Below are 26,433 nucleotides of genomic sequence, written 5' to 3'. Positions count from 1 at the left end.
TGCCAGCCGAGCTGCCCGGGGGAGGCGGGGGGCTGTGGGTTTCCAGCTTCCTTACCCGGCCCCCCCCCTGCTCCCTGGGGATGTGGGGTCGGGTTTCTGCCCGGCGGGGGGCAGCGGGGAGCCTCCCCCCACCCCCGAGCCGGCCCCATCCCCATTTCGTCCCCATTTCGTCCCCATTTCGTCCCCATTTCGTCCCCATTTCATCCCCATTTCGTCCCCATTTCATCCCCATTCCATCCCCATTTCATCCCCATCTCCCGGCCCCAAACTGGCCTCGCTCCCAGCTCCGGGGGCGGCGGGCAGCCTGCAGCCAGCCCCCCCCCTCCCTCCTTTTTTAACCCCCCCTTTTTTTTTGCCCAGCCCCGGGGATGCCCGGCCCGCCTTGTCACGGCACAGAGGAGGGGAAATCACAGCTCCGAGGGCGGATTTTGGGACAATCCCGCATTGGCCGACCACGGGGCTGGGGGACCCAATAGCGGAGCCGTCGGGGCTCGGATCCGCCCCATCCCTCCCCGGTTTCCCCCCCCCACCCCCCCACCGGGGCCGTCCCGTCGGGGCCGCTCCGCTGCGCTCCGGCTGCGGGATGCGGGCGGTGCCGGGGCCGGGGCTGTTGGCCGGGCTCTCGGTGCTTTTTTTAGCCGGGCTCGTTCAAGCTCTGCCCCGGACGAGGCTCCTGCCCCACGGGCCGGCCCGTGGAGACCTCCGGTTGAAGGCCGGCGACGATGAGAGCTCCCCCGCCGTGGCCCTGCCCCGAGCCCTGCGCCTCTACGGCCGCGCCGCCCGCCGCCTCTACGTGAGTGCCCCCCTCCGAAGCTCCCCCGCCGCCTTCCCGGCTCTCTGTCCCTCCATCCGTCCCTCCTTCCACCCCTCCTGCCGTCCTTCTGTCCCTCCTGCCGCCCCTCCGTCCCTGCTGCCTCCCTCTCCCTCCTCATCCTCCTCTCATCCTTCCCTCCCCTCTTCCACTCATCCCTTTCCTTTCCTCCCTCCTTCCACCTCTCCCTTCCCACCCTCCTTCCATCCCTTCCTTTCCTCCTTCCCTCCATCCTTCCACCTCTCCTTTTCCTCCTTCCATCCCTCTCTTCCCTCTCCTCTCCTCTTCCATCTCTCCCTTTCCTCCCTCTTTCCACCTCTCCCTTCCCTCCCCTTTTCCATCTATCCCTTCCCTCCCTCCTTCCACCTCTCCCTCTCCTCCTTCCCTCCCTATTTCCATCCCTCCCTCCCCTCTTCCATCCCTCCTTTCCCTCTCTTTTTCCATCCCTCCCTTCCCCTCCCCATCCCTCTACCCCCCCTTTTCTCCCCACGACCCCTCTCCCCTTCCTCGCCCTGACCCCACACGTGCCTCATCGCCCTCCATCCCCACTCCTCCTCCTCCTCCTCCTCCTCCTCCTTCTCCTCCTCGGCGCCTTCCACCCGGCTCCCTGGGGCCGCCGAGGAACAAGAAACCTTTTTCCTCCGCAGCTGTTCCCCCTCCAGCAGCTGGGGCAGCCCCCGAGCCGCAGCTCAGGAGGTGCCCGAGCTCTTTTGTTTCCCCCTGGCCCAACAGGGCCACGCGGCCTCGGGGACCCCCGACCCCGTGCCATGCCCCGGGGGACACCAAACAGGAGGGAAGGGACACGGGAAGGTGCCCCAGCAGCTCCCCGACACCTCGTGCCCCTCTCCCCGCAGGTGGGGACCAACGGGGTCATCTCCACCCAAGATTTCCCCGGGGAGCCCCAGTACGTGGACGACGATTTCCCCACGGATTTCCCCGTCGTGGCTCCCTTCCTGGCCGACCTGGACACCTCCGGTGGCAGGGGGGACATCCACTACCGCCACGACACCTCCCCGGCCGTGCTGAACCAGGCTGCGGGCTACATCCACGCCGGCTTCCCCCTCACCGCCGGCTCCTTCGTGCCCGACGCCGTCTTCGTGGCCACCTGGGAGGACGTGGGCGCCTACCAGGAGCTGGCGCCGGGCGCCCAGCCCTCGGCGCAGGTGAGGCACGAATCCTCCCTTCTTCTGGGTACCCAAAAATGGATGGTGGGTCCGGTGCTGGAGGAGGCACGGAGCTTCCTTCCCCTCTCACCTCGTGGGGTTTGCTGGCTCTGCTGCTGGGTTTGGAGCTCCGGGTGCTGCCGAACCCAACGCTGCGCCGGAGGGCTGGGTGCGCAGAGCCTGGCTCACCCACCCCTCCGTCCCCAAACCTCTCGTCGGTGCTTTGGGGTGAGCTCTGCATCCTGCCCGGATGCTCCCAGCAAGGATCAGGCCTCCCCATTCCCACCGTGGGCTGATTTTGGGGTCGGGCATGCGTTCCGCCTTCCCCACCCCGCTGCTGATAAGGCTCCCGCGTGGGCGCCGCCTTTTTGCGGCTCTCCCCAAAAACCACCGCGTCCACGGCTGGGAAAGGAGCCGGTGACCTGCCACGGGGCAGGAGGTGACAGGGACACCCCGCCACCGGGAACCGTCCCCGATTGTCCCCAAACTGAGGCCCCGCGGTGGCAGGCTGGGGATTGCTGCGGCCGGGCGGGGGAAGAAAGCGAGGTTTGGAAAGGGAGCGGAGCGCATTTTTTCCTCCTATTTAAAACTTGGGAAAGCAGCTGAAGAATTGCCATCGGAGGCCTCGCAGCGACCTCGCAGCCATCAAAAAATGCGGCCTCGTTTTCTCGCCCTAATTGTTTTTTTTTTTTTGTTTTGTTTTTTTCCTCTTGGGTCGGGTTTGAAGCTGAAACGAGCCTTGCTCGGGAACGAGCAGCTGGATGGAAAGCCTCGTTTGGGAAGGAAGGAAATTCAGCTGGTGTGCGCCTTGCAGGACTCCCCCTTGCAAAGCCCAACCCCTGAGCGAAACCAGCTGAAAACCCCAAAAAAATAAATCCCCAAAGCCCCTTTTTTCTCCCTAAACGTGCCGTGCTCAAGCAGGATTTGGCCTGGTGGCCTCCCATCTCGGGAAGCCGCAGCTCATCGCTCCCAGCCCGGGCTCAGCCGCAGGGGCTGGGGGCTCCCGAGCAGCGAATCCCCCCCCCGGGGACGTGCTCCCCATCCGTGCCGTGCCAATTCCCAGCCCGGCGGGGGCAGAAATCGCCCTCTGGGCTGGAATTTGCCCTTTGCAGAGGGGCCGCCCCTGCTCTTTGCCCCGTGTCCCCGCTGTCCCCCCCCGCCTCCGATGTGTCACCAGCCAAAAAATCGTCCCCCGGTCACCGCTGGGCTGGCTGCGTGGGGGAAGAATCCGACCCGGGGGAGGGGGTCACCAACCCCTCCCCGATCCCCGGCAGCATTTTGGCTGCCTCTCCGCGGGGTCTCTGAATGCCCCGAGTGTGCGCCGCCGACAACGGGGCTCTTTGTGCCTGCTCGGGGGCGCGCGCGGTGCCGGGGGCTCTCCGGTGGCTTGTCAAAGGGTTGTGCTCGGGGCTGGGGGGCCGGCGGGAGCACACGTGCGTGTTTTTTCCTGAGGAAACCGGGCTGAAATTGTTCTCCCGGGGAAGCGGGGGCGAGGGTTTTCCTCCGGTGTTAAGGGGAAGGTGGTGGGGTCGGGACGGGTGGGGATGGGGATGAGCGGGTGACCCGGCTGGTGAGGGTGCAGGGCACGGTGTGGGGTCACCCATCCCCTGCTGGGGCTCCTGCGGAGGACGGGAGGTGCTGAGCATCCTCCTAGCACCAGGATTTGGCTCACCCAGGCAGCCCCTGCTCCTGGGAGGTGTCTGTAGGGTGACGGGGGGCATTTTTGGGGAGATGTTGCCCCACTTCCATGTGTTTTGGGGCGCGGGGAGCCAGATATCATACCCCTGATCCCTGCCCTTGGGGATCCCAGGGGTCTTGGGCTCCTCCGCTGGGGTTCTGCCCTGGTGATGTCCGTGTGTCCTGCTCTCCTCTCGGCAGCTCAACACCTTCCAGGCAGCCATAGCCTACGACGAGGATGACACCTACGCCATCTTCCTCTACCCCGAGGGCGGCCTCCAGTTCCTGGGGACGCGGCCCAAGGAGTCCTACAATGTCCAGCTGGAGCTGCCGGCCAGGGTGGGCTTCAGCCGCGGGGACAGCGACGACGGGAGGAGAGAAGGGCTCTTCTACAGCGTGGCCAGCACCGAGCAGGCGCTGAGGCGCCTCGAGCGGTGCGTGGGGGCTCGGGGTGGGCAGGGGGAGCAGGGATGGCGGGGGGTGCACCGGCTGCTGGGGCTGTGCAGGTTCGGGGGGTGCCTGCATGAAGCTGGAAGAGGCAGGGGAGCAAGCAGCAGGGGATGAAGTTCTTTGGGGGGGGCTCAGCACCGTGCGTGTGGAAGGTTTTGGGGGGCAGATTTGGCTTTTGGACGGAGCTCTCCGGATTTCCGCAGCCGGATTTGTGGGTCGGTGGTTGGGGTCCTGGGGGTCTTCGGTGTTCCAACGCGTGCGCCCGTGTGTGTGTGTGCAGGGGGAGCAACGCGGGGGTGCCCGGCGTGTGGGTCTTCCACGTGGGCAGCTCGGGACCCCTGGAGCACGTGGAGCCAGGGGGGAATGAAGGAGCCAGCCCCGGCACCCCGCAGAGCCCCGCGGCGCCCACGGAGCCGCCGGCACGACCCGGCTGGGCGCCCACGTCACCGCGTCCCCGCCACCACGGCCAGCTGAGCATCGTCCCCGTGGGGCTGCCCGTGTCCCCGGGGCAGGAGCGGAGCCGGCGGCTGCAGCCCGACGGGGACACCCCGCAGAGACACCCCGCAAACCCCGCGTCCTACAGCTCCGGGCACCACGGCGTGGGCGTGGAGGAGGACGTGCATTTTAACACCGACGGTGAGATCCCGTGGTGAAAACCGAGCTGGGGACGGCTCGTGGTGGGTCGGTTCCTAAAAAAAGGGGTCTGTGTGCTGCGGGTTTGTCTTGTCCTGAGCGGGAAGGGGTTGGGTTTGCTCCTTTGGCACGCTCCTGGTGCCCAAAACGGGTGCCGTGGGGCTGCTCGTGGCCATGCGCCAAGCAGGGAGCCTGGGGTGGCTTTGTCCCCACGTCCCCAAACTCCCCCCTGCTTGTCCCCAGTGTTCACCTACAGCGCGGGCAGCAGGGAGACGTGCGCCCAGCACCACGGGCGCTGCTCCCCGCACGCCTTCTGCACCGACTACGCCACCGGCCTCTGCTGCCACTGCCAGGCCTCCTACTACGGCAACGGGCGGCAGTGCCTGCCCGAAGGTACGGGGACACGCGGCGGGGAGGGCGCCTGGTGCCCCCGGGATGGGGAAGAAAGGTGCCAGGGCTGCGTTTTCTCCCCGCCCAGGGGCCGTGCATCGCCTGAACGGGAAGGTGAGCGGCAGCCTGGTGGTGGGGAGGACGCCCGTCCGCTTCCAGGACGTCGACCTGCACGCCTACATCGTGGGCAGCGACGGGAGAGCCTACACGGCCATCAGCGGGGTGCCCGCGCCCGCTGCTCGTGCCCTCCTGCCCCTCCTGCCCCTCGGAGGGCTCTTCGGGTGGCTCTTTGCCCTCGAGGAGCCCGGCTACGAGAACGGCTTCAGCATCACCGGTGAGCGGGGCCGTGGGTTGGAGATGTAGGGTCGGAGGTGCTCCCCTCGGGTTTGGGGTCGCTGTCACCTCCCCGCTGCGTCGCGGGCTCTGCTGGGTTCAGCAGCGGGGCTGGGGAGGGCTCCTGGGGATGTGCTCCCCGACCCCATTCCGGCACAAATCCCACCTGTCCCCTCCTCCTGCCCAGGTGCTGAATTCACCCAGCACCTGCAGGTGACCTTCTCCCCCGGGGAGGAGCAGGTCCACATCACCCAGACGGCCGAGGGCTTGGGGCCAGACAATTACTTGAGCCTGAAGACCCACATTCAGGGCCAGGTGCCGTTCATCCCGGAGAACTCCACAGTCCACGTCGGCCCCTACAAGGAGCTGTACCACTACTCCAGCTCAGGTAGGAGCTGTGATCTGCTTATCCCATTTATTTCCCCCTGGTTTTGGTGTCCCCGATGCCGCCCACGCGTGCTGCGCTCAGATCAGCCCCCAACCACCCCATCTCCATCGCGGTTTCCAAAATCCGAGATGGAAATCAGCTTCCCGAGGGTTCCCTTTGCAGCCGTGACGTCCTCAGCCCACCGCGACTACGTCCTCACCTCGGGGGCCTCCAACCAGACCCTGTCGTACCGCCTGCACCAGAACATCACCTTCTCGGGCTGCCCGCACGCCCGCGGCCGCCTGCCCCCTCTCCAGCGGCTGAGCGTGGCGCGCGCCTTCGCCCTCTACGACGCCCAGGAGCAAGCCCTGCGCTACGCCCTGGCCGGCCGCATCGGCTCAGCCCACGGTGAGCACGCTCCTCCGGCCGTGCCAGGTGGGATTTGGGGTCTGGGTTCCTCCTCCCAGTGGTTTTTCACCCGCTAACGAGCCCCCTTCTGCCCCGCAGACGATGCTGAGAGGCCGCCGGTGAACCCGTGCCACGATGGCACGCACACGTGCGAGGCGCCGGCGCGCTGCCAGCCCGGCACGGGGCTGGGGTACACGTGCGAGTGTGCGGATGGCTACCGGGGAGACGGACGGGGCTGCCAAGGTGAGGGGGAGCTCGGGGCACCCCGTTCCCTGTGGGGCACCTGCGGTGGGTAGAGAAATTTGGGGTGCTGGGCGTGCCGCAGCATCGCGACACCCGCTGTATGAGGAGCTCCCGGAGGTGCACGGAGGATGTTGGTGGATTACGGGGGGGAACTGAGGTCCCTGGGGGTCCCTGGATTTGGGGGTGGATGGGGAGGTGCCCCAGGAGCAGGGTGGGGATGGAGGAAGGGGCTGCTGTGGGATGGGATGGGAGGTTTGGGGTGGGATGGGAGGTTTGGGGTGAGATGGGCGGTTTGGGGCGGGATGGCCGGAGCACCCAGCCCCCAAAACGGGCTGTGTGGGGGGTGCCCCACCACCACCACCGGGGTTCCCGGCATCTCCCCTTTCCTACAGACGTGGACGAGTGTGGGGAGGGCCTGAGCCAGTGCGGCCCCTTCTCCGTCTGCCTGAACGCCCCGGGCAGCTACCGCTGCGAGTGCCGCAGCGGGTACCGGCTGGCGGAGGACGGGCACGCCTGTGTGCGTAAGTGCCAGCCCCGAAATTCGGGGCGCCGCATCCCCCAACCCCTCTGCCCCTTCGGGTTCACCCCCAGCACCCCCTAACCCACATATCCCCGCAGCCCTGGCCGATCCCTGCGAGGACGGGAGCCACCCCTGTGCGCCAGGGGACCGCGCGCGCTGCCTGCCCCGCGCCGGGGGCCTCCCCGCCTGCGAGTGCCTGCCCGGCTACACCGGAGACGGCCGCGACTGCACCGGTAGGAGCGGGGTGCCCGGTGCCTGCCGGGTCGTGGAGAGGCACCGGGTGCCTGTCTGAGCTCTCCATCCCTTACACAGACGTGGACGAGTGTGCCCAAAACCCGTGTCACCCCGCCGCCGCCTGCCACAACTCCCCGGGCTCCTTCTCCTGCCAGTGCCAACCCGGCTACGAGGGCGACGGCTTCCAGTGCGCGCACGGTGAGGCGCGGAGCTCGCCTTACCCCGGGGGCTGATTCGATTTATTTTTTCCCCCATCCTCACTGCCCCCCTGCTGTGGCTTCTCCACCAGCCCAAGGCAGCACGCAGCGGCTGACGCCGTGCGAGCACGAGCGGCTGTACCCGCGGGTGCCGGGGCACGCGGCGCAGTGCGACGAGCGGGGAGGGTACCGGCCCCTGCAGTGCCACGGGGGCACGGGGCACTGCTGGTGCGTGGACGCCGCGGGGCAGGAGATCGCCGGCACCAGGACGGCGCCGGGCAGCACGCCGCCGCGCTGCGGGAACCCAGGTCAGCGCTGCTGGGAGCAGGGAGGGGAGGAAGGATGGGTCCTGCGGCGTGTTGTGGGGATTTCTGGGGGGTTCGGTGGGCGTGGAGGTGCTGGGCGAGGCATTCCTGGCACTACTGCTGGGGCTGAGCTGGAGCTGAGCCCTCCCTGCGTGGCTGCAGGGTGGGGACGCAGTGAGAGGAGGGGGCCCTTTGCCAGGGCGTGGGTGCTGGGCACTGCAAGGTGCACCCAAGCTTTTAGGGCACCCTGCCCACGGGGTTACGGTGCTGGTGGCCATCGGGGCACCTCCTGCATCATCCTGGGGTGAAAAGGGGCTGTGGTGGGGACATCCCAAAGCCCCCTGGCACAAACACAGCCCCCGGAGATTCACCAGCACCCACATCCGAGGGTGCCCGGCTGCTCTGAGCTGGGCCCCCATGATCCTGGGGCTCGGGGGGTGGGGGTTTCACCACCAGCAGGGTCCTCCCAGCAGCTGACGCCGTGCGAACACGAGCGGCTGTACCCGCGGGCGGTGCCGCCGGGCCCCTCTCCCGTGGGCGACGGGCACGTGCCGCAGTGCGACGAGCGGGGAGGGTACCGGCCCCTGCAGTGCCACGGCAGCACCGGGCACTGCTGGTGCGTGGACGCCGCGGGGCAGGAGATCGCCGGCACCAGGACGGCGCCGGGCAGCACGCCACCGCGCTGCGGGAACCCAGGTGAGCGCAAAGCCTCCCCAAAACGTCCCAGCTCCCGCCCCAAAACGTCCCAGCTCCCACCCTAAAACATCCCAGCTCCCAGGGTGCCCCTCCAGGATCCTTAGTGAGGGTGGAGGAGCACCCAGCGAGGACTGGGGGGGTTCTGGTGGATCCCCCAGCACCCCGTCCGTGCCCGTGGGGTCCGCGGCGAGGGGGTGCCGGTGTCGTTCCCCGTGCCAGAGCCCACGGAGAGGCCCCCGAGCATGTGCGAGCGCTGGCGGCAGAGCCTGCTGGAGCACTACGGCGGCAGCCCCCGCGGAGACCAGTACGTGCCCCAGTGCGACGCCGGGGGCCACTTCACCCCGCTGCAGTGCCACGGGGACAGCGGGTACTGCTGGTGCGTGGACGAGAGCGGCAGGGAGATCCAGGGCACGCGCTCGGAGCCCGGCAGCCCCCCGCCATGTAAGAGAAGGGCTCTGGGACTCTTCGACCCGCCCCGTGCAGCGCTTTTGGGGCGCAGAGCCGAGGCGAGGACCCTCTCTGAGCCACCCCCGACCCTTTTTTCCCCTTCTGGGCCAGGTCTCCCCAGCGTCGCGCCGCCCAGCGCCCGGCCCTCGCCGCGGCCCGACGTGTCGCCGCCGGGCACGGGGACCTTCCTGCTCTACGCCCAGGGGCAGCAGATCGGCTACCTGCCCCTCAACGGCACGCGGCTGCAGAAGGAGGCGGCCAAGACCCTGCTCTCCCTGCATGTAAAGTATCCAGGGCGTTAGGGTTGGGCAGGGGGGTGAGAGATGAAGAGGAGGAGGAGGAGGCAAAGCGAGGGCGCACCGGCACCCTCGGTGCTCCCCTCTCTGGAGTCGGCTGCGACCCTACTGCGAAATTTTTGCCTTTTTCCTTCCTCTGCCTCCTCTTTGGAGCGTCTCCAGCCAGGCCAGACCGAGGGAGAGCCTCCAAAAGCTGGGCCACGACCCTCCCTGCGCCCTTGGGGACGCGAAGCGCTGCTTGCCAACTATTCCCTTCCCCATCCCAGGGCCTCGGGCTGGCCGCGCTGCTGCAGGAAGCTCTCCAGGAGCCGGAGGGTTTCGGACCCATCTGGCCGTGGGTGTGCGCCCGCGGCAGCTGGCCTGAGAGCCCCGGCTGCAGGAGGAGCCCCGTGGGGTTTTTTTTCCTAGGGAAAAGGGGCTCCGAGCATCGCCCCCCCAATTATAGGGGACCCCGGGCGGCTCCCGGTGCTTGCGGCAGGATCTCAGCGCGTCCCCTCCAACCCCATCAGGGCTCCATCGTGGTGGGGATCGACTACGACTGCCGGGAAAGGACGGTTTACTGGACCGACGTGGCCGGCAGGACCATAAACCGGGCCAGCCTGGAGCCCGGCGCCGAGCCGGAGACCGTCATCAGCTCAGGTGTGTCCCCACCACCCGTGCCACCCCTTCCCCTAGAGCCACCTCGGGGTGCCCGCCGTGGCTCTGGGGCCGCCCTGCTTCGGGATCCTGCATCCCCCGGCGCCGTGCGGGGCCGGGAGCCACACGTCCCCTCCCGCAGGGCTCCTCAGCCCCGAGGGGCTGGCCGTGGACCACCTGCGCAGGGCCATGTTCTGGACCGACAGCGGCCTCGATAAGATCGAGCGAGCCCGGCTGGACGGCTCCGAGCGGCGGGTGCTCTTCGACACGGAGCTCGTCAACCCCCGGGCCATCGCCGTGGACCCCGTCCGAGGGTGAGACCCCATTTCTTTAATTTTTTTTTTTTGTTTTGTTTTGTTTTGGGGGGCTGCTCGAGGTGGGACGGGCGCGTTTCACCTCGCCGGATGCGCTCAGCGGTGCCAAGACCCCTCCCGGCCCTGCTCTCTCCCACCACACCCCCCCAAAAAAAAAGGATGGGCTCTGTCCTCCCTCGCCCTTTTTTTCTTTAAAACCTCCGGGTTTGGCTAAACCTGCTGTTTCAGCATCAGGCTTATTTTTTTGCAAGGCTTTGAAGCACGCTGCTTGAAAACACAGCCGTGCCCCCGGGGTGCTGTTGCAATACCAAATGCGCTGCTCCCGAGACTCACCCTCATCGAGCAGCCACAGCTCGGGTCGTAAACACAATTTGACATCATTCTGGCTTCACTTTTAGAGGTTTTGGGTGTTTTGTTTTTTTTTCTTCAAATCAAATAAAGAGCTATTCCCGGCAGCACAGGGGGAAAAACCAAGCCTCTTAAGTGATGAGACCCGGCCGTGACGAGGCAGCCAGCGCTCTCCTCCAGCCCTCACGGGTGCCCTGTTTAATTAACCGTGTAATTATTCCCCAAGCAACCTTTACTGGACCGACTGGAACCGGGAGGCACCGAAAATCGAAACGGCCACCGTCAACGGGGCCAACAGGAGGGTGCTGGTCAGCAAGGACATCGGGCTGCCCAACGGCCTGACTTTCGACCCCTTCTCCAAGCTGCTGTGCTGGGCAGACGCAGGTAACTTTGGGGACGGGTCACACACCGAGGAGAAAGCTGCTGCGTGTGCTTTTTATCCCCTTCCCCTGTCCTTGTCCTGAAGATTTTTGGCGTGGCGGGGCTGGGGGGCTCGCGGCACGGGTTGCTTCTACGCCTTCAGGCTGAGAAGCTGGTGGAAAAATTATTGAATGTGGTTTTTTTCTTTGCTTTTTGCGGCCCGTGAAAAGGCACCAAGAACCTGGAGTGCACCTTCCCCGACGGGGCGGGCAGGCGCATCATCCAGAACAGCCTCAACTACCCCTTCAGCATCATCAGCTACGCCGACCACTTCTACCACACCGACTGGAGACGGTAAGGGAAGGGTCCTGCTCCCTGCAACAGCCAGAGCAGCTCCTCTCGGGGGAAATAAATGCCAAACGCTGTCCCCAACCCGCTCCCGTGTCCTGGAACCTCACCCGGTCAGCAGCAGGCGCTTGTAAATCTTTCTTAGAGCACAGAACAGATGTTTAGAAACAAGCCCAGCTTCCTGGGAGGGACAGAAATAGTGGTGTGGGTTTTTTTTTCTCTAATGAGGACTTGGCACGGGGTTCTGGATGGAGATCAGGTCAGGGAAAAGATACTGTGATACTGTCCTCGGTCGTTCCCTCTGCCCCACCGCCCGAAGCATCAGGGTCACCAGGAACTCGCCTCTTCCCGCTCCAGCTGGAAGCTCTCAGAACTGCAGACAAATTTTAGCAGATTACAGCAAGCACTCCAGTGCTTGCCATGCTTGGACGAGGCTCTCGGGAGATCATCTCTGACTTCATGTCACCAAAACTCAATGCAGTGAATGAGCTGGGTGTAGATCTTACACAGGGCAAATCTGCCTTGCTCCGCAGGTGTTCAGACCAATTATTTTAGCTGCTTCTGTCTTAAAAGGCACATAGGTGGGGTTAAAATAAAGAACACCCAAGTAAAGCACTTCTCTGCCACCAGGGATGGCGTGATAGCTGTCAATAAGGAAACCGGCTCCTTTACGGATGAGTATCTCCCGGAGCACCGATCGCATCTCTACGGAATAACTGCCGTTTATCCCTACTGCCCTGGAGGTAAAACCCAACAAAACCCAACAAATCCCAACCCCTTTCCTCTTCCTGACATCTGTCAGAGGTACTAAAGAGATCCATTTCTCTCCCCAGCAAGGAAATAACAACTGCAACTTCACGAACCACCAATCTTTGCACCCAAAGGAACTTCAGACCCAGGAAACTGTCACTGCATACAACGAGAGGGGAGAGCCCTTAGCCAAGGCCAACGAAGCGACCTACCGTCCTGCAAAAGATCATCGTGTATTTTTGAATTTATACCTCAAGTCTTTACTACTGTATTTTTTTTAAAAGTGAAAAAAACATGGATTTATTACAAAAAAAAAAAAAAATGGTCCTGTGAATCCTAGGCCATTACTCTAACTCTTGCTTATGCAAGCAAATTTAAAAGGTAGCTTTCTTATTCAAATGTTTTATTTTATTGGAAGAATAGATTTAACTTTATTAGTTCGACAATCCGACCACCAGGTCCTTTTTAACCAAAACCAAGCACAGCGGGGAAGCTTTGGATGCAGTACCTTGCTGGGTCTCGGTCACCTACAGCCCTGAAGACTGTATACGGTCAGAACAGCGTGCAGAACAGTTTTGGGATATAGCAAAGGCATGGGAGTTGTTTTTTTTTTTCCAGAAGACAATTCTGTATTTTCAACACTGCCTCAATGCATGTCTTTTAGTATTTATATTAGAAGAATATGCTAGAAGTGATCTGTTCATGCTCGTTGGTTCTCCTGAGTGCCTAACCCCACGGAGACCAACGCGTGTTCAGAAATACATTTTAAGTTGTAACGCTTCACTTTTTCTAGGTTACTTCAATACTTTGAATAAAAACGGTTGTTTTAAGTTTCCCTTGGGATTTCAGTATATCAGTTTTCAGGTGGGTTGTGGAGAAGCAGCGAGCAAGCCCGGAGCAAGCTGTTCACAGGGCAGGACCTCAGCAAAAGAGAAATCTCCAGAGCCTTTACGAAACACTCCCTTCTCCACACAAAGCCAAACACAACGAAAAAAAAAGTCGTATTTGCCAACTCGGAGCTAACGAGAACAACTTGCTTCTACTTCCCAAACTTCATTTATTTAAAGAAAAAACGGTAATTCACTAGAACAGTCGGAATTCAATTTCCTGTTTTCTTTCATATCAGTAAAATAATATCCATTTCGAACTGCATGCCAGAGTTGTCGAGTTGTACATAGTTCCTAGCTGTACTAAGGACACAGGAGACTAAAAGCTTTAAATCCCTTTATCTCCCAACTTTCCCCAGTCTGTGGTCTGTCTTGGGATCAGCAATAATTGCCTGAACCGCTACGATCGCTTCGTTGATTTTTGTTTGCAGCTCTCGGAGCTCCTCTATATGCAGCAGTCGCAGAATTTGGGCAGCTTCGTTGATAACAGCATCTGGGAGAGTTACAAAAAAAAGAGAAGCGTCAGGCATTTACATCTGACCTGAAGGTCTGAAGAGCAGCTGAATCTAAGTTAACGCTGTGCAGCTCATTCATGCCTGTAGTTTCCATACTCGAAATGGGAGAGTCCCTTTCTCAGGAACTTTCCCTGCTGCTAGAGAGGGTGCTCTGCAAAATCTCACTCGGCTTTGTGCAGCCCGTGCAGTAATCCCCAGCCAAGCTGGGTCACTACGAAGCACTCCAAGTAGTAATTTAGTTGGACACGGGGCAAAAGTGAAGCTAGGCTAGCGGAGCCCGTGCCACCCAGCTCTTGCTTACAAAAAAAAACCATCAGGTCAGGCCAACTTGCACTGCCTCTGGTTAGATTTAGTTAGATCTGGTTGATTTAGGTAAATCAGGTAGCTGGAACACACGGGAGAAGCACAGAGGTCCTCTGCTGGTAGGAGTAAGGTTGTACAAGACAAGAGCAACAAGAGGCATTCCTTCTGGGTGCAAATGTGGCTGTCACTGAAGCATTGCTCCCAGACAATTTAATATATTCCACAGCTAGGATTTGTGCTTTTTTTGTTCCAACACAAAATGCTCAAGAGTGCTCATAAATAAGCTGGGAGGGAGCAATTCTTTCCACTACAGGCTTCCAGAAGAATCAGTACACGTTATCTACACATTTGACAGTGATCTACTTTGACAATGACAAACATAGCAATTTAGAAGTAACATCAAGAGAGCTGCTTACCTCCTGTGTCAAAACCCAGAATGTGCTTTTCTAAAGCAACAGGCAAACCCTTTAAAAAGAAAGAACATGATCAAACGCAATTAGAAGTGTCATTTTGCATGCCTGGAAAATAAAATCAAGTATTAGACCAGATAACCAGATTACACCAGAGGAGAGGACACAAGTTTTTCCTTTACAGACACAATCAACTTCAGAAAGTCATCGCGCCTGATTGTGTGACTGCCCTTGTGTCCTGAAGCATCACGCACGGAGTATTAATGATGAAAAACCTTCATCCTTCACAGTATTCCCCTCCTTGTAGAGAGAGTCCCACTGGATACACGCTGCCCATAGTCAATCCTTAAAAGGCCAACCAGCTGTACTGCAGGAGAACACCCAATACAGCAACATCCCCAACCAGACACATAAAAAGCTCGCACAAACTAGGCTTTCTTGGTAACTCTTGCATTTAAACAGCTGCCAGATTTCAAAGCATTGTCTGATTTGGAAGCAAGCTGCAATCAAGTGAGTTTCTCAAGCACTGAGCTGGCAGCCTCCATCAGCGTCCTCCGAAGCATTTTCTCGAGCGCTGAGCTTCGGAATAAATCTAAACGTTTGATTTTCTAAACACTTGCTCTATAAAACAGTGCAAGCAGAAGTTTTATGGTTTTATTAGCGGTTATTTATAAGCACTGCTCTATTTCTTTCACCCTCTTGAGCTGTGGAGAAGTCAGGGTGAGTGATTGTTCAGCCTATTTCCACATACACAGAAATTGATTTAAACAATGAAAATCTTAGAGGTTGCCTTTTACCAGCTATAACTTCTCAGCATTCGCCCTGCACAACAAAAACATTCAGTTCAATCCCATTAGCTTCTACAGCGATGGGGTTACAAACCTCCTACAGAGTGAGGTTTTCTTTTAAAGGGTTATATATATATAAATATAAATCTTAATATAAAGGGGTGTATATAAAAATATACATGTATATAAATATATACACAGAAATATGTATAAAGGGGTATATAATCTTAAAAACACACGTGCATGAGTGCACACTAGCACTAAAACTTCAACAGCTTGTTGCTAAGAATACTGCTAGTGCCACTTCAGACAGAAAACAGCAGTTTCAGACCACATGCATGCTTTAATAGCTTCATATTTAAGACTGCAAAGACCTCATCACCACCTTAACCTGTTTCAAAGCAGCAAAGCACTGATTCAGCCAGTTCTTTGCAGCCAAACTCCCCAGGGCTGTCGCAGGCACCTCCACTGGGGTGACCCCAGTGGCACTAGAAAGCTGGTGGTGTTTTCAGACCCCCTTTGCTTCCCCTGCCCTGCTCCCCCAACCCTGATGCGAGCTCCCTTTTGGCTGTTCAGGCTGCTGTCTGCTCCCTCTGCTGGAAGCTGTCCTTGGCCGAGCAGTGGCCGTGGCCCTTCCCAGCCCTGCAGCGGTCTCGTAGCAGGCACCGGGCTGTCCCAGCACCACTGCTGCCACGACCAGAAAAGGAAGGTCTTCGTTTGCAGCGTGGCCTCAAACAGGCAGAGAAATGAAGAGCATCTTTACAGCTGTTACCACGCAGAGCAGGTCATTTCACAGCCTCACTTTACCCTGATTTTTTATTTCAAACTGCTGCACAAAATGCTTGCAACGGGCCTGACCACGGCAGGCATCTCCTCTGTAACTGGAGCTGTCGGCAATAAAACCAGATACCCTGGGAGCGGAAGGCAAGGAGTGTCCAGATGTCAAAGCAGGGGGAAAATGTACCCCCTTTATCGTGCCTTTAAACCCTTTAAACTCCCTTAAAGTGATCCTGAAGGACTGCTTCAATGGCATTTGTTGTACTTACCTAGGATACTAGGTAAGGGATGCCTAAGACAGGCTCAGAGCCTGTTGGTACCGATCTGAATCCTGTCCAGACACCGAACTGCAAGCCATTCAAAATATTATTTTTTAAAACCTGTCTTCCTTATCTTTAAAACTGTAGCTTGACAGCCCAAGATAAATCTCATTTTATTTTGTAAACCGCAAGCACAGCAGTGCAAGTTTCCTCTGCACAGCCTTCATGCACATCCCTCAGCGAGGACCTTTCTATGTCTATTTTATCTTATCCCCACCATATCTTGACATTGCCAAGAATATACAAAACGTCACGAGATGCATTAAGTCCTCAGCCATGCAGAAGCCAAACAATTATAAACCATTTCCAGGGTCAAGACTTAATACACAGAGTGTCACTGGCTGGTATCCTGGCCATTTCCAAGCCAGCCAAAGCCAGGAGCAGAGGTTTATTTTCCCGAACTCCCATCCCGTGACCCAGCTGTCCCCACTGGTTTAGATATTTTCTCCATTTATCCAGCGTATTATGGTACTGACGATCACTCCTGGCGCAGACAAAGCTGTTTCCCTGCCTCCAACCCTCTGCCTTTTCACCACCTCGCTTGGAAATTAATATTCATCACGAGAATATGCTTCCAGTGACGTTATCACGCTCGGTGACACAGGGACATTTCAACCTGACCATGCTCTGAGGACGTAACAAATAAAAAACAGTATTTGGTATGAGAAAATGCACTGATCCTCAAAGATCTTCTGCCAAACTTGGACAATCCCATTTTGATCCCTGCACGTCAGCTTTGCAGCTATGTAAACAACAACAAAAGCTAGCCTTTTATTAGCAGCAGTTAAAGAAACTGAAATGAATGCAGCGATCCCAGCTGCTTTTGTATTTTCCTGCTCTATTATATCTTCTGATATCAGAGTCCAAAGCTCTGATTTACTGTTCCAAGGCTTCTGGCAATGACTGACTGCACTGTGTTCCTGAGCACCTGCAGTTGCCACTTAGTAAACACCACGAGCAGCGTTATGATAACAAATAAAGCACGGGCTGCTCAGAACAGCTGCCAGGAAAGATGAAGGGACTCGCCCTCTTTGACCAGACCCAGTTGCTTTAGCAGGGACGTTTCTAAACACAATCTGCAGGGCAGGAGAGGCTCCCTTCCCTCGATACCCAATGCCAACAGCTGCTATGCCAAGTGCTGGAGAACTGGGATGTTTAAGAAATGACAATCTGGAAAAACAGTCATTGACAGAGAATCGCTGGCGCATTATTCATCCGACCCACAAACAACGTCTCACAGGCAGCTCGTTGTTAAGAAATCATTCTGCAGAATCTGAGGCTTAATTGTAGACGTTTCCTTCACCGTTTCTCACTCAGGGGGAAGGGAGAGAGGAGCTGGGTGACCAACATCCCATCCTTCAAACGCGTGAGACGTGAGCAGCACAACACTCCATACAAGGAATGTTTCACCTGCTTACGCAGCCAACCCTGCTGATTCCAAGGAAAGCCAGGGCATCTATTTCTTTGGGTGCTGTGGTCCTGCTGCGATGAACAGTAACCCTTTAGCAGACACTAAGATGGGAAAACAGCTGCTCACTTGTGGTATGGTACAGGCACACTTTGCACAGAACTGAGGAAAGAGCTCTGCATGCTCCCCTCGGGTCTTTCAGGTTCAGAACTGCCAAAGCAAAGCAAGTTTTCAGCACCCAATTAAGCGAAGTGTTTGAACAGCACCCACTTTGACAGAGATGGCAGGCGCTGAACAATTAACACCGGCTTTGTGCACTGTGTATACAAACCTCCTTGGACTGGTTGGCCTTCGCTATGGCATCCTGCGTCAAGCGCTCTTGAACCAAGATGCGAATCGCCTAGGAAAAAAAAAACATTTAAAGGCCAGAGTCATTCATTTACGTCTTGATGCATTTCACAGACAATTCATGGGAAAAGGAGCCAACGCTTTAAGCTAGCATAACCACAGCTTTGTGAGAGACTTTTGGAGAACTCCTTCAGACCTTAAAGCTCTGTGAATAGCACTACTCCTCGTAAGGAGCAGCTTACACAGGCAGAGTTGGCTAGGGAAAGGTTAACCAAAAGAGATGAGGGTGCTACACTTTTCATTTCAGCCACCACTGGGCCAGAAACTGCTAAGTACTAGGAACAGCCAAGAAAGTTTGCCATTCCTAAAATAAGTTGCTAACGATCCCAAAGCAGCAGTATTTTTATTTTTGAGCTTACACTGCCTGGATTACACTGTTCCACCTCTAATGCTGCAACAATGCTGCTTCTTCAGGAAGGAATTCCTGCTACAAGGATCTTTCAGTAGGTATTGAGCCACCTTTCACATGCAGAGAAACTTGGAAAGAGGCTCCCCAGCCAGGCTTTAAAAAGGCAAAGAAAAGATTTAGAGAAACAAGAAGAGTCTTAACAGTCCTGCTGCTCATCTGCTTTTACTGGCTCCAGAACACAGCCCGAAATCCTACTGAGCTATTAGCTGTGATACCTACAGCTGGAAATGCCTCTAGAAACTAACAAAGAAATACCAGGCAGGCATTCTTCCACCAAAAAAACACTCGGTCTGTCAAAAACATTCTGCAGACTTTCCCTGATGAATAGCCCAACGTGACGGCAGCAGTCGTGCTGCTTCATGTTTCTCCCCCACGATTTCTCCTGGTTTTGTTCATGATTAGAGTGGAGACGTGATCCTACGAAGCTGTCAGTGAGCATTTCTAGGAACCTAACTGAGGGAATTGGCCTGGATATGAGAAGTGATTTGATAAGAAGTTTAACTTTAAACTCCAGTGGTGAAACCAGACCTCACATGGGAGAGTTTTGAGTGGCTTTTACTTCAGAAAAAGTGTGCAACTGTGTTACATAGGTGGTTTGTGCCCAACTTCTCAAATTGCAAGTAATAAAAGGGGGAATCCAAATAGCTCTCTGCTTCTGGCCAAGGTTTGGCCAGATGCCTGCGTCAGGCTTGCACCCTTCTGCCTTCCCTAAGGAGCCATTCCAGAGTGTCTAAGCCTGAACATGCGTCATAATCTCTACGTATGGGCACTGCAACAGGCAATGTGGGGTAGAAATAAAGACTTTCACTGACACATTTCATTATCATCTAGCCTTGCAGGCCAGCATTGCTGTTGTTTGTGCAACAGAAATTGCCATCACAAGAATCTGTTCTTAAGGTGTTCTTAAGGCAATTAAAAAGAGGAAAAATTCAGGCTCGTGGTTTTGTCCAACTACCTCCAACCAAAAAAATAGCGAGACTAGAAATGCTGAAAGAATGACAAAAATGTAAATACTTTCACACAGAAAACACATTCTGGGTTGTTAGTACCAAATAGGTGGACCCAGATAAAGCTTGCTAGCCTTGAGACACAGCTGGAAGAGCAGCTGAAGGAATTCTGCTGGACAAGGGCTGAGAAGGAGAAAGCGGCTGACAGGATAACTCTAGGTCATCATTTCCTCAGGAACCCAGGCTAATACGATAGTGCCTTACCTGTTACAGACTTACCCACCTATACAAACTTCACCACCCATTCATTGCATGAGTTTCTCCAAGATAAATTTAGCATATTGCAACAAATGGGCATTATTCTCCTGTTATTCAGTGAAATAAGCTTACTTTGGTGCCAAACAAAACCAAGTGTATTTCCATATTATGACATGATCACGTGGGAACTCTGGATTGCTCCCACCTCACTAAATACAGGGCTTGGAGAACACAGCCTCAACCTGAAATTTACAGGTAACGACAGAATTCCCACACTAAGTCACTAATTTTCCCAAAATCACAAGGAATATCTTTACAAAATTTATTTGCTTACTTACTGCATTTAAGGGCTATAATCAGCTGTCAAGAATAAACGAAACAGACTTCGGTAGTGACAAGGAATAAAGGATTCATAGGACCAAAAGTCACGAGGAGGCAGCATCTAACTGTGGCTTCTCCCTGTGTTGCTTTAAAGCATCTTTTGCATCCCTTAGTCTCTGTTTTCAAGTTTCTCTTTTAATTTCTAGATTTGGAACGCAATGCTAGTCTTCAAGCATGTTCCTCAATATTTCTGAGGCTTGCAGAAACCTCACCAAACAGCAACTTCTGCTAACCTAGAGCACTTCAAAACCTGACCAACAGTTCTCAGCTAGCATTGCAATTCCCGGAACTCAGCTACAATCAAACTGTTTACCAAGGTAATTATCCCTGCATTAATTTCTGTGATTTATACTGTGTGTTCTTATCTACTTGGAAAGGCCCATACTTTCTCTTTGTTCCTAAAAAAGCCATAGTTATCAGTAAACGTGCACCACAAGGTATTACATGTACACTAGCCACTGGAGGAAGAAGAAAAAGGAGACCTGAAAACCGTGAAGCTCACCTTAAGCATTACCAAGTAATCATCATGTCGCTGGATCTGAAGCAGATTAGCCAAAGCCATCACTCCAGCCTTGAAATCAGGATTATTCACTGTAAAAAAAAAAAACAACAAAACAATAAAACCAAAAGACAGTTCAACTGGCTGCAGAAGACAATTAGCTTCCTGATTCCACGGTACCAGATTGCCCTCAAGTGTGCAGGCCACACAGGCACGGCAGCAAGCACCCAGTCACTGCAGCAGTAACAGAAGGGAAGCGCTCAGCCTGGCGCAAGGCTGAAGCCTGCATAAGGTTATAAAAGATACAAAGCTGTGGAAATGTGCCACGAGGCTTTGTAAGCAGGTTGTAGAACCCCATCCAAGCACAAACATGCTTTGCTTCCAATGCAGAGCACGTTACGTACGTCCTACTACAAAGGAAACCAGTGTTAAGGTTTTGAAATTAAAGCCCATCGTGAAGATATTCTCTTTTAGAAATCTTTCTATCTCTGCCTGCTGGCTGGGAGTAGGGCCAGCTCCAGCTGTCTTTCTGTACAAGGCGTAATGAGGGAAGATTTGGGGGATTTCAGGCTATTTTTAGTGGCTGCTTTCCCACCAGTTCTACTTGTTACAAGCGTGCCTAGCCATCAAGAAAGATAGTGGTCATGAGGAAAAGGTAAAAAACCCCCAGGTGCTTCCTCACTGCCTGCTCAGAGCCCTCCCACCTTCTCTGTATCTGCTCAAGTCTCTGGGTACCTCATTCTGCTGCCCCTGCCCTTCCCCAGGAGGGAAAGGTCTGCACCAGTGCACACCCAGACACCTGGTATTCAAACGGAGCAGCTTCTCTGTCCTTTATGTCCAGGCACGCAGATACAAACAACTCAAAGTAACTTTCAGAACACTGTTCGCAGGGAAAGTTTGGGACAGCATTAAAAAGAAGTATAAGAAACCTGCATTCCTAAAGCTTTAAAAATGGCTTAAAAAAGTTGTATCACAGTACTGTAACAGCTTTGAATCCAAAGAACTTGACGCAGGCCACAGAACACATCTGTGTATGATGCAGCCATCATTTCCAACGCCGTTGCACACTTACCGTCCAAGTTAATCAGCGGTTCTGCGTTTTTTGCTGTATTGTCAGTATTCTTAGCACCATCAGGGGTAGAGTCCTTATACTTGTCAGCTGTTAAATTGAGAAGTAAATACGATCAGTGTTAGGGCTCATTAAAAAAATGACTAGTTAGAAGTTTAGAGCCAAACTTGCTGTGTTTTTGGGGTGTGGTGCACGCCCAGCCTTCCAGAAGGCAGCTGAACAAGCTGCAGCTGCCATCAGTTCACCTAAGACCGGCCCTGGGCCTTTACCAGGGTGTACACAGGGATCAAGATCTGCAGACTCAAAGGGGTTCTAAGCAGTGAACGAACCACTTCCAACACAGGCTTTGTTTTACAGACTGCAGCATTCCAGAAATGCCCCACAAATGTGCTTTTCAAGTATTTGGAGGTGGAACCTCTGCCGTTTCCTCCATCCTCACATAAACCTGAGTCCAAGGCAGCTCACTTTCTCTAGCACAGCAGACCAAGAACCAGCTTTATGGGGTTCAGGTATTCATATCCCATCCTTGTCTTGGGCAGAGCTCAGCCCTGCAGCAATTAAAGGTAATGGAAAACAGCACTCTGCCTATTATAACGTTTGCACTAATTACATTTGTAATGTACAGCACTCTCCCTGTAAACATACTGCTGCTGACCGTGGAGGCTCAATTCAACTCTTTCATACCCTTGTCCCAGTTCCCAAGGGTTCAGGATCTACTCCCCATGGAACAAGGCTTTAAGAATATCTTAATTTATTTGAATGTACACACTGTTAAAGAAAAAGCACGCAGCAGACTTTGGAGTAAGTTCTCGTAAAGGCAACACCACAGGGAGAAGGGGATAAATATATACAATGGGTTTGGCTACATCCAGAAATAGAGCAGCAAATGTGAGCGTGGTGCTGCACTGTCCCGCAGGAGCTGAGCTGAAGGGAAACAGTTCCCATCTAAATACGCTGCCAAATCAAGCACATGAAATTGCATTTCAATTTATACTTTTGACGTTGTCTTAATTTGACAAGCTCTTCATAACATTAAATAGCCACACAGGTTCCCCACCAACGTGAAGCACTGGAGGAGTTCATCTTACCGTTATCTCCGTACTCGAGCCGAACTGCTAAGCCAAGGAGCCAGTCCACCGTTTCTTGTCGCTCCTGGATTTTGAAGGGACAGTTCACATCTTTCATGTACTGCGGAGCAGGAGGAGGAGAAAAGGAAGAGGTGTTAATGACTGGAAGGAAACACTCGTATGAATTAGCTAGGAGCACAGAGCTGCTTTGTGAACAGTCCCTGCAGTTGTTAAAGATAATTATTAATAAGAAGCATCATTACAGAACATCCTGCTGCAGCATCTAATCCACCTGAGGCATGTGAGAGCAGCCCAATGCTTCCTCCAGTCTCCCATTTAATAATGGAACCTGCTTTTTCCTGAGTAACTGATGCCATTCACTGTCACACTGACAACCAGACAATTCAAAAACACTTTGCTCTCCCGTTCTCTTTACGCAGTGAGCAGAGGCGAGGGAGAGGAGGACAGAGAACCTAGCACAGCAAAGCCTCCCTTCTAAAGCAGGAAGAAGGAACGATGCAACCCAAAGCTCTCACAACACCGGTACCAAGGTACAACAATGCCCTTAAACCACCTGCACCAAAATGAGAGGATTCTGAGGGGGCAGCACGAGCAATTTTTCCCTTGAGGGAAAATTGTGTGCAATAAGGGAGGACAAAGTGAGGCTGGGATGCACGCGACCTGGTGAGCTCTGCCAGGCACGCAGAGAAGGGCAACCTGGCCTCACCAGGCAAGATTACATACCACTGACACCACAACAGCACCAGCAGCCAGTAATTCTGGTATCACACACGTTGAAAACTCAGAGCACTACCGCAGCATCAGCCTTGGCACTGTGCTTTAGGCTCCCACCAGCATAGCACGAGCACTGCAGCTCCAAACCTTCTGGGCAGCGAATGAGGTGAACAGTTCCAGGAAAAACAAGCGAGATGAACGGGCAGCGAGCACCAAGAGCAGCATTTTCAGCTCCTCCTGGGGCTGTTGTGAGAGAAAGGAAGTGGGAACGAACACAGAACCAGCTGATGGTGACTCAAAGCGCTCACAAGCATGCAGGAGATTGCTTGCAGAGCCATGGCTGCTTGCCACTCCTTGCCCCAGCAGTGGAAAATCATCTAGGAGGTGCAGAGTTGAGCTGCAGCAGCTTTATTTCAGCCCCTCGCAACGCCTGTGACTGTATCAGCCTGATCCAGTCTCATTTTGGTACAGAAAAACCGTAACGCAGAAAAAGGTGTTTGTTTGTGGCCAATTTCAACAGCTAAATCAATTCAGGCAAGGAAGATTAGGGCAGAAGCTATTCCAAAAACGTGGCTGAGTGAAAATCACACACAAAAAGCTCTACCAGCTGAACTCCTACAGCTTGGCTCCTGTTACACATTTAAATTCCCAGAAATGGAAAAGTTGAGGCGCAGGACAAGTGTTCAGTCGGTTACATTCAACCACTGCAGAAGCCGTGAATTGTCACTGACATACGACACATTTATAGTTAAGTTTGTGCTTTTAAAACACCAAAATACCTTTTCGAATGCTTTGGGCCAGTCATCGCTGTGTATGTTTCTTAAATTCCCCCGGTCTTCAATCTTGTAGTGCCTGATTTTCTGGTCTTCAAGCCAGACGATGAAATTCCTGAATTCTGTTTCATCTGCAGGGAGAAATAAAGAGAGCAAAAGTCAACCGACACCTTCAGGGCAAAAACGAGCCCCGAAATTCTGATCCAATTCATATAAACGCCGGCGCCCCTGGGCACTTTCATTTATTATCATGAAGAAAGATGTACTTAACACTAAAATCATGTATTCCAGGATAATCTCTGACCAAAACTCAACAGTCTGAGCTTTTTTCACTTTGAATTTGCTATGGTTAATGGTCTACACTAAAAGGCATCAGCCAAAATACTGTTTTTATTAGGAATTCAATTATAATTATCACTAAGCAAAGGCAGAGAAGTGAAACAATGACATTAAGAAGTTCAGCTCCTAACTCTGCTGCCCAAACATGTCCCATGCTGCAAAAAAACCTTTTCTGCATCAAAAACCAACGCACACAGATCCATGACTACACAGGGGAATTTTCTTCCTTCTCTGGTGCCTCAGCTTTTCTGGGTTGTTGGCCCAACATTTCATCCCTTGGAGCTGGAGCTCCACAACACAAAGGCTGCTCTCCAAAGATGCTGGTAGCAGACAAAGCAATTTCTTTGTACCTGTGCTTCGCAGCTCTTGAGCACCACCAGCCCCTCAAAAAACAGCTGACACTTGGGCACTGGATGAGTTTGAATATCCAGAGTTAACGAGGTGAATAACCTCAGATCAGACTGGGGTAAGCACACTGGTTTCCTAGCAGGGACGAGGACTTCATCATGGACTATTTCTACCTGTTAGGGGTTTCTTCTGTGTGATCAGAGTCTCCTGCTGCCCCTGAAGGTGGTCTAAGGAACACACGGTCACAACGTAATTGAATTAAAGCTTTCAAAAACAACTCTTACAGCTTCTACGCATACGTGAATTACAGCTTTCAGTAACTTCTCCAACTCCTACACATCCCAAGGCTCCTGAAGGTGGTGGAAGAAACACCTGCTCACAACATACGTGAATTACAGCTTTCAATGATGCCTTTTACAGCTTCCACACCGCCAAAACAAACCCCTGAGGAAAAGAAATGGCAGCTACAAAGAGCTAAGGGTGCACGGTAACAGCAGATGAGCCTCGAAAGCGAAACGAGCCCTGAACCCACACCGTGAAGCAGCCGATCCCCAGCAGCACACACTGCCTCTCCGTAACGCCTGCCACAGCGCCCTTTTAACCAAAAAAACACGAAAATACGACAAAAAAGGGCACGCCGCGCACGAATAGAGCCGCCTGCCGGGCCTGTGAGGGCTGTGAGGCACCCTCAGGGCCCCGAGCTCCGCAACGCCGCCGGGACGGGGCCCAGAGGGAGCCGTGAGGGGGCAGGGGGGGTCCTGAGGGGGTCCTGAGGGGGCCCTGAGGGGGTCCTGAGGGGGCCCTGAGGGGACCCTGAGGGGACCCTGAGGCCCTGGGCCGGACCTGGCCGCCGCGAGGCCTGCGGGCCCGGCTGCCCCGCGGGGCCGGGAGTGCCGTGAGGGGGAGCGGAGCCCCGTGAGGAGAAACGGAGCCCCCCGAGGGGGTCCCCGAGCCCCCGGGGGGGCCGCGGCCCCTCACCCCTGCAGCTGAAGCCGCCCGGGTTGTGGTAGTCGAGCGCCGACAGCTTGCGGCGGAACATGGCGCCGCCCTGCCCCTGCCGCCCCGCCGCACCGGAAGGACCGCCCCTCCTCTTCCTGCCCAGCGCGGTCTGGGGGGGGGACGACCGCCATTGGCTCGCGGGGGGTGAAGGGCAGGGGTGTTGTCCAATAGGGGAGAGGGGAGGGAGGGGAGGGAGGGGGGAGGGTGTGGGAATGGGGAAGGGGCGGGGCTTGGGGGCGGGGCTTAAGAGGGGGCGGGGCTTGGAAGGGGTTTGAGGGGGCGGGGCGTGGTCTTATGCTGGTATGGTCAACGAGAGGGCGTGGTCTCATTGGGGGCGTGGTCTCATTGGGGGCGTGGTCTCATTGGGGGCGTGGTCTATGGGGGCGTGGTCTATGTAGGGGGCGTGGCTTGCGCGGGGTTTGCTGCGGTGTAAGGGGAAAGGAGGGGAAGGAACGTGGGGAGGGGAAATAAGGGAAAGGGGAAAAAATGGGAAAAATGGGAAATGGGGAAAAGGGAAAAGAAAAGGGGAGAAATGGGAAAAGGAAAAGGAAAAGGAAAAGGAAAGGAAAGGAAAGGAAAGGAAAGGAAAGGAAAGGAAAGGAAAGGAAAGGAAAGGAAAGGAAAGGAAAGGAAAGGAAAGGAAAGGAAAGGATTGGTAAAAAAAAAGAAAAATGAAAAGAAAAGGAAAAAAAGGGAAAAGAAAAAAAAAGAAAAAAGAAAGAAAAGGAAGAAAATGGGAAAAGAAAAAAAAAGAAAGAAAAGAATTGGGGAAAAAAAGAAAAAAGAAAAGAAAAGAAAAAAATAGGAAAAGAAAGAAAAGAAAATGGAAAAGAAAAGAATTGGGAAAAGAAAAAAAATAAAAGAAAT

General features: G+C 55.0%; 2 protein-coding genes across 6 annotated transcripts; one reads left to right on the top strand and one right to left on the bottom strand.

The window, feature by feature from the left end:
* Positions 1 to 452: 452 nt before the first annotated feature.
* On the top strand, positions 453 to 12,761 carry NID2 (nidogen 2). 5 transcript variants are annotated; one of them, XM_032187828.1, is made up of 22 exons: positions 453 to 793; positions 1,666 to 1,974; positions 3,853 to 4,085; positions 4,382 to 4,737; positions 4,978 to 5,127; positions 5,213 to 5,458; positions 5,645 to 5,845; positions 6,008 to 6,259; positions 6,332 to 6,475; positions 6,868 to 6,996; positions 7,094 to 7,228; positions 7,308 to 7,427; positions 7,519 to 7,734; positions 8,188 to 8,427; positions 8,647 to 8,868; positions 8,986 to 9,155; positions 9,680 to 9,809; positions 9,949 to 10,120; positions 10,695 to 10,852; positions 11,059 to 11,182; positions 11,807 to 11,919; positions 12,010 to 12,761. In XM_032187828.1, exons 1-22 carry the CDS (start codon positions 584 to 586, stop codon positions 12,018 to 12,020), a joined length of 4,041 nt encoding a protein of 1,346 aa, XP_032043719.1. In that variant the 5' UTR covers positions 453 to 583; the 3' UTR covers positions 12,021 to 12,761. The 5 variants fall into 5 exon arrangements, with proteins under 5 accessions (XP_032043719.1, XP_032043723.1, XP_032043721.1 ...); XM_032187832.1 differs by having other exon boundaries at positions 454 to 793; positions 6,008 to 6,232; positions 8,191 to 8,427; XM_032187830.1 differs by having other exon boundaries at positions 454 to 793; positions 6,008 to 6,232.
* A 205-nt stretch (positions 12,762 to 12,966) lies between these two features.
* RTRAF (RNA transcription, translation and transport factor) lies at positions 12,967 to 25,633 on the bottom strand. The gene is made up of 8 exons (XM_032187834.1): positions 25,546 to 25,633; positions 23,887 to 24,011; positions 22,394 to 22,493; positions 21,309 to 21,395; positions 20,240 to 20,328; positions 17,666 to 17,734; positions 14,048 to 14,096; positions 12,967 to 13,306 (listed from the first exon to the last, which is right to left on the bottom strand). The coding sequence occupies exons 1-8, from the start codon at positions 25,604 to 25,606 to the stop codon at positions 13,152 to 13,154; spliced, it is 735 nt and encodes a 244-aa protein (XP_032043725.1). The 5' UTR covers positions 25,607 to 25,633; the 3' UTR covers positions 12,967 to 13,151.
* Positions 25,634 to 26,433: the final 800 nt, after the last annotated feature.

This window comes from Aythya fuligula, chromosome 5 (genome assembly GCF_009819795.1).
Source record: "Aythya fuligula isolate bAytFul2 chromosome 5, bAytFul2.pri, whole genome shotgun sequence".
NCBI classification, from domain to species: Eukaryota; Metazoa; Chordata; class Aves; order Anseriformes; family Anatidae; genus Aythya; species Aythya fuligula.
The sequence above is the reverse complement of the archived record's forward strand: the minus strand, read 5'-3'. Positions and strand labels throughout refer to the sequence as shown.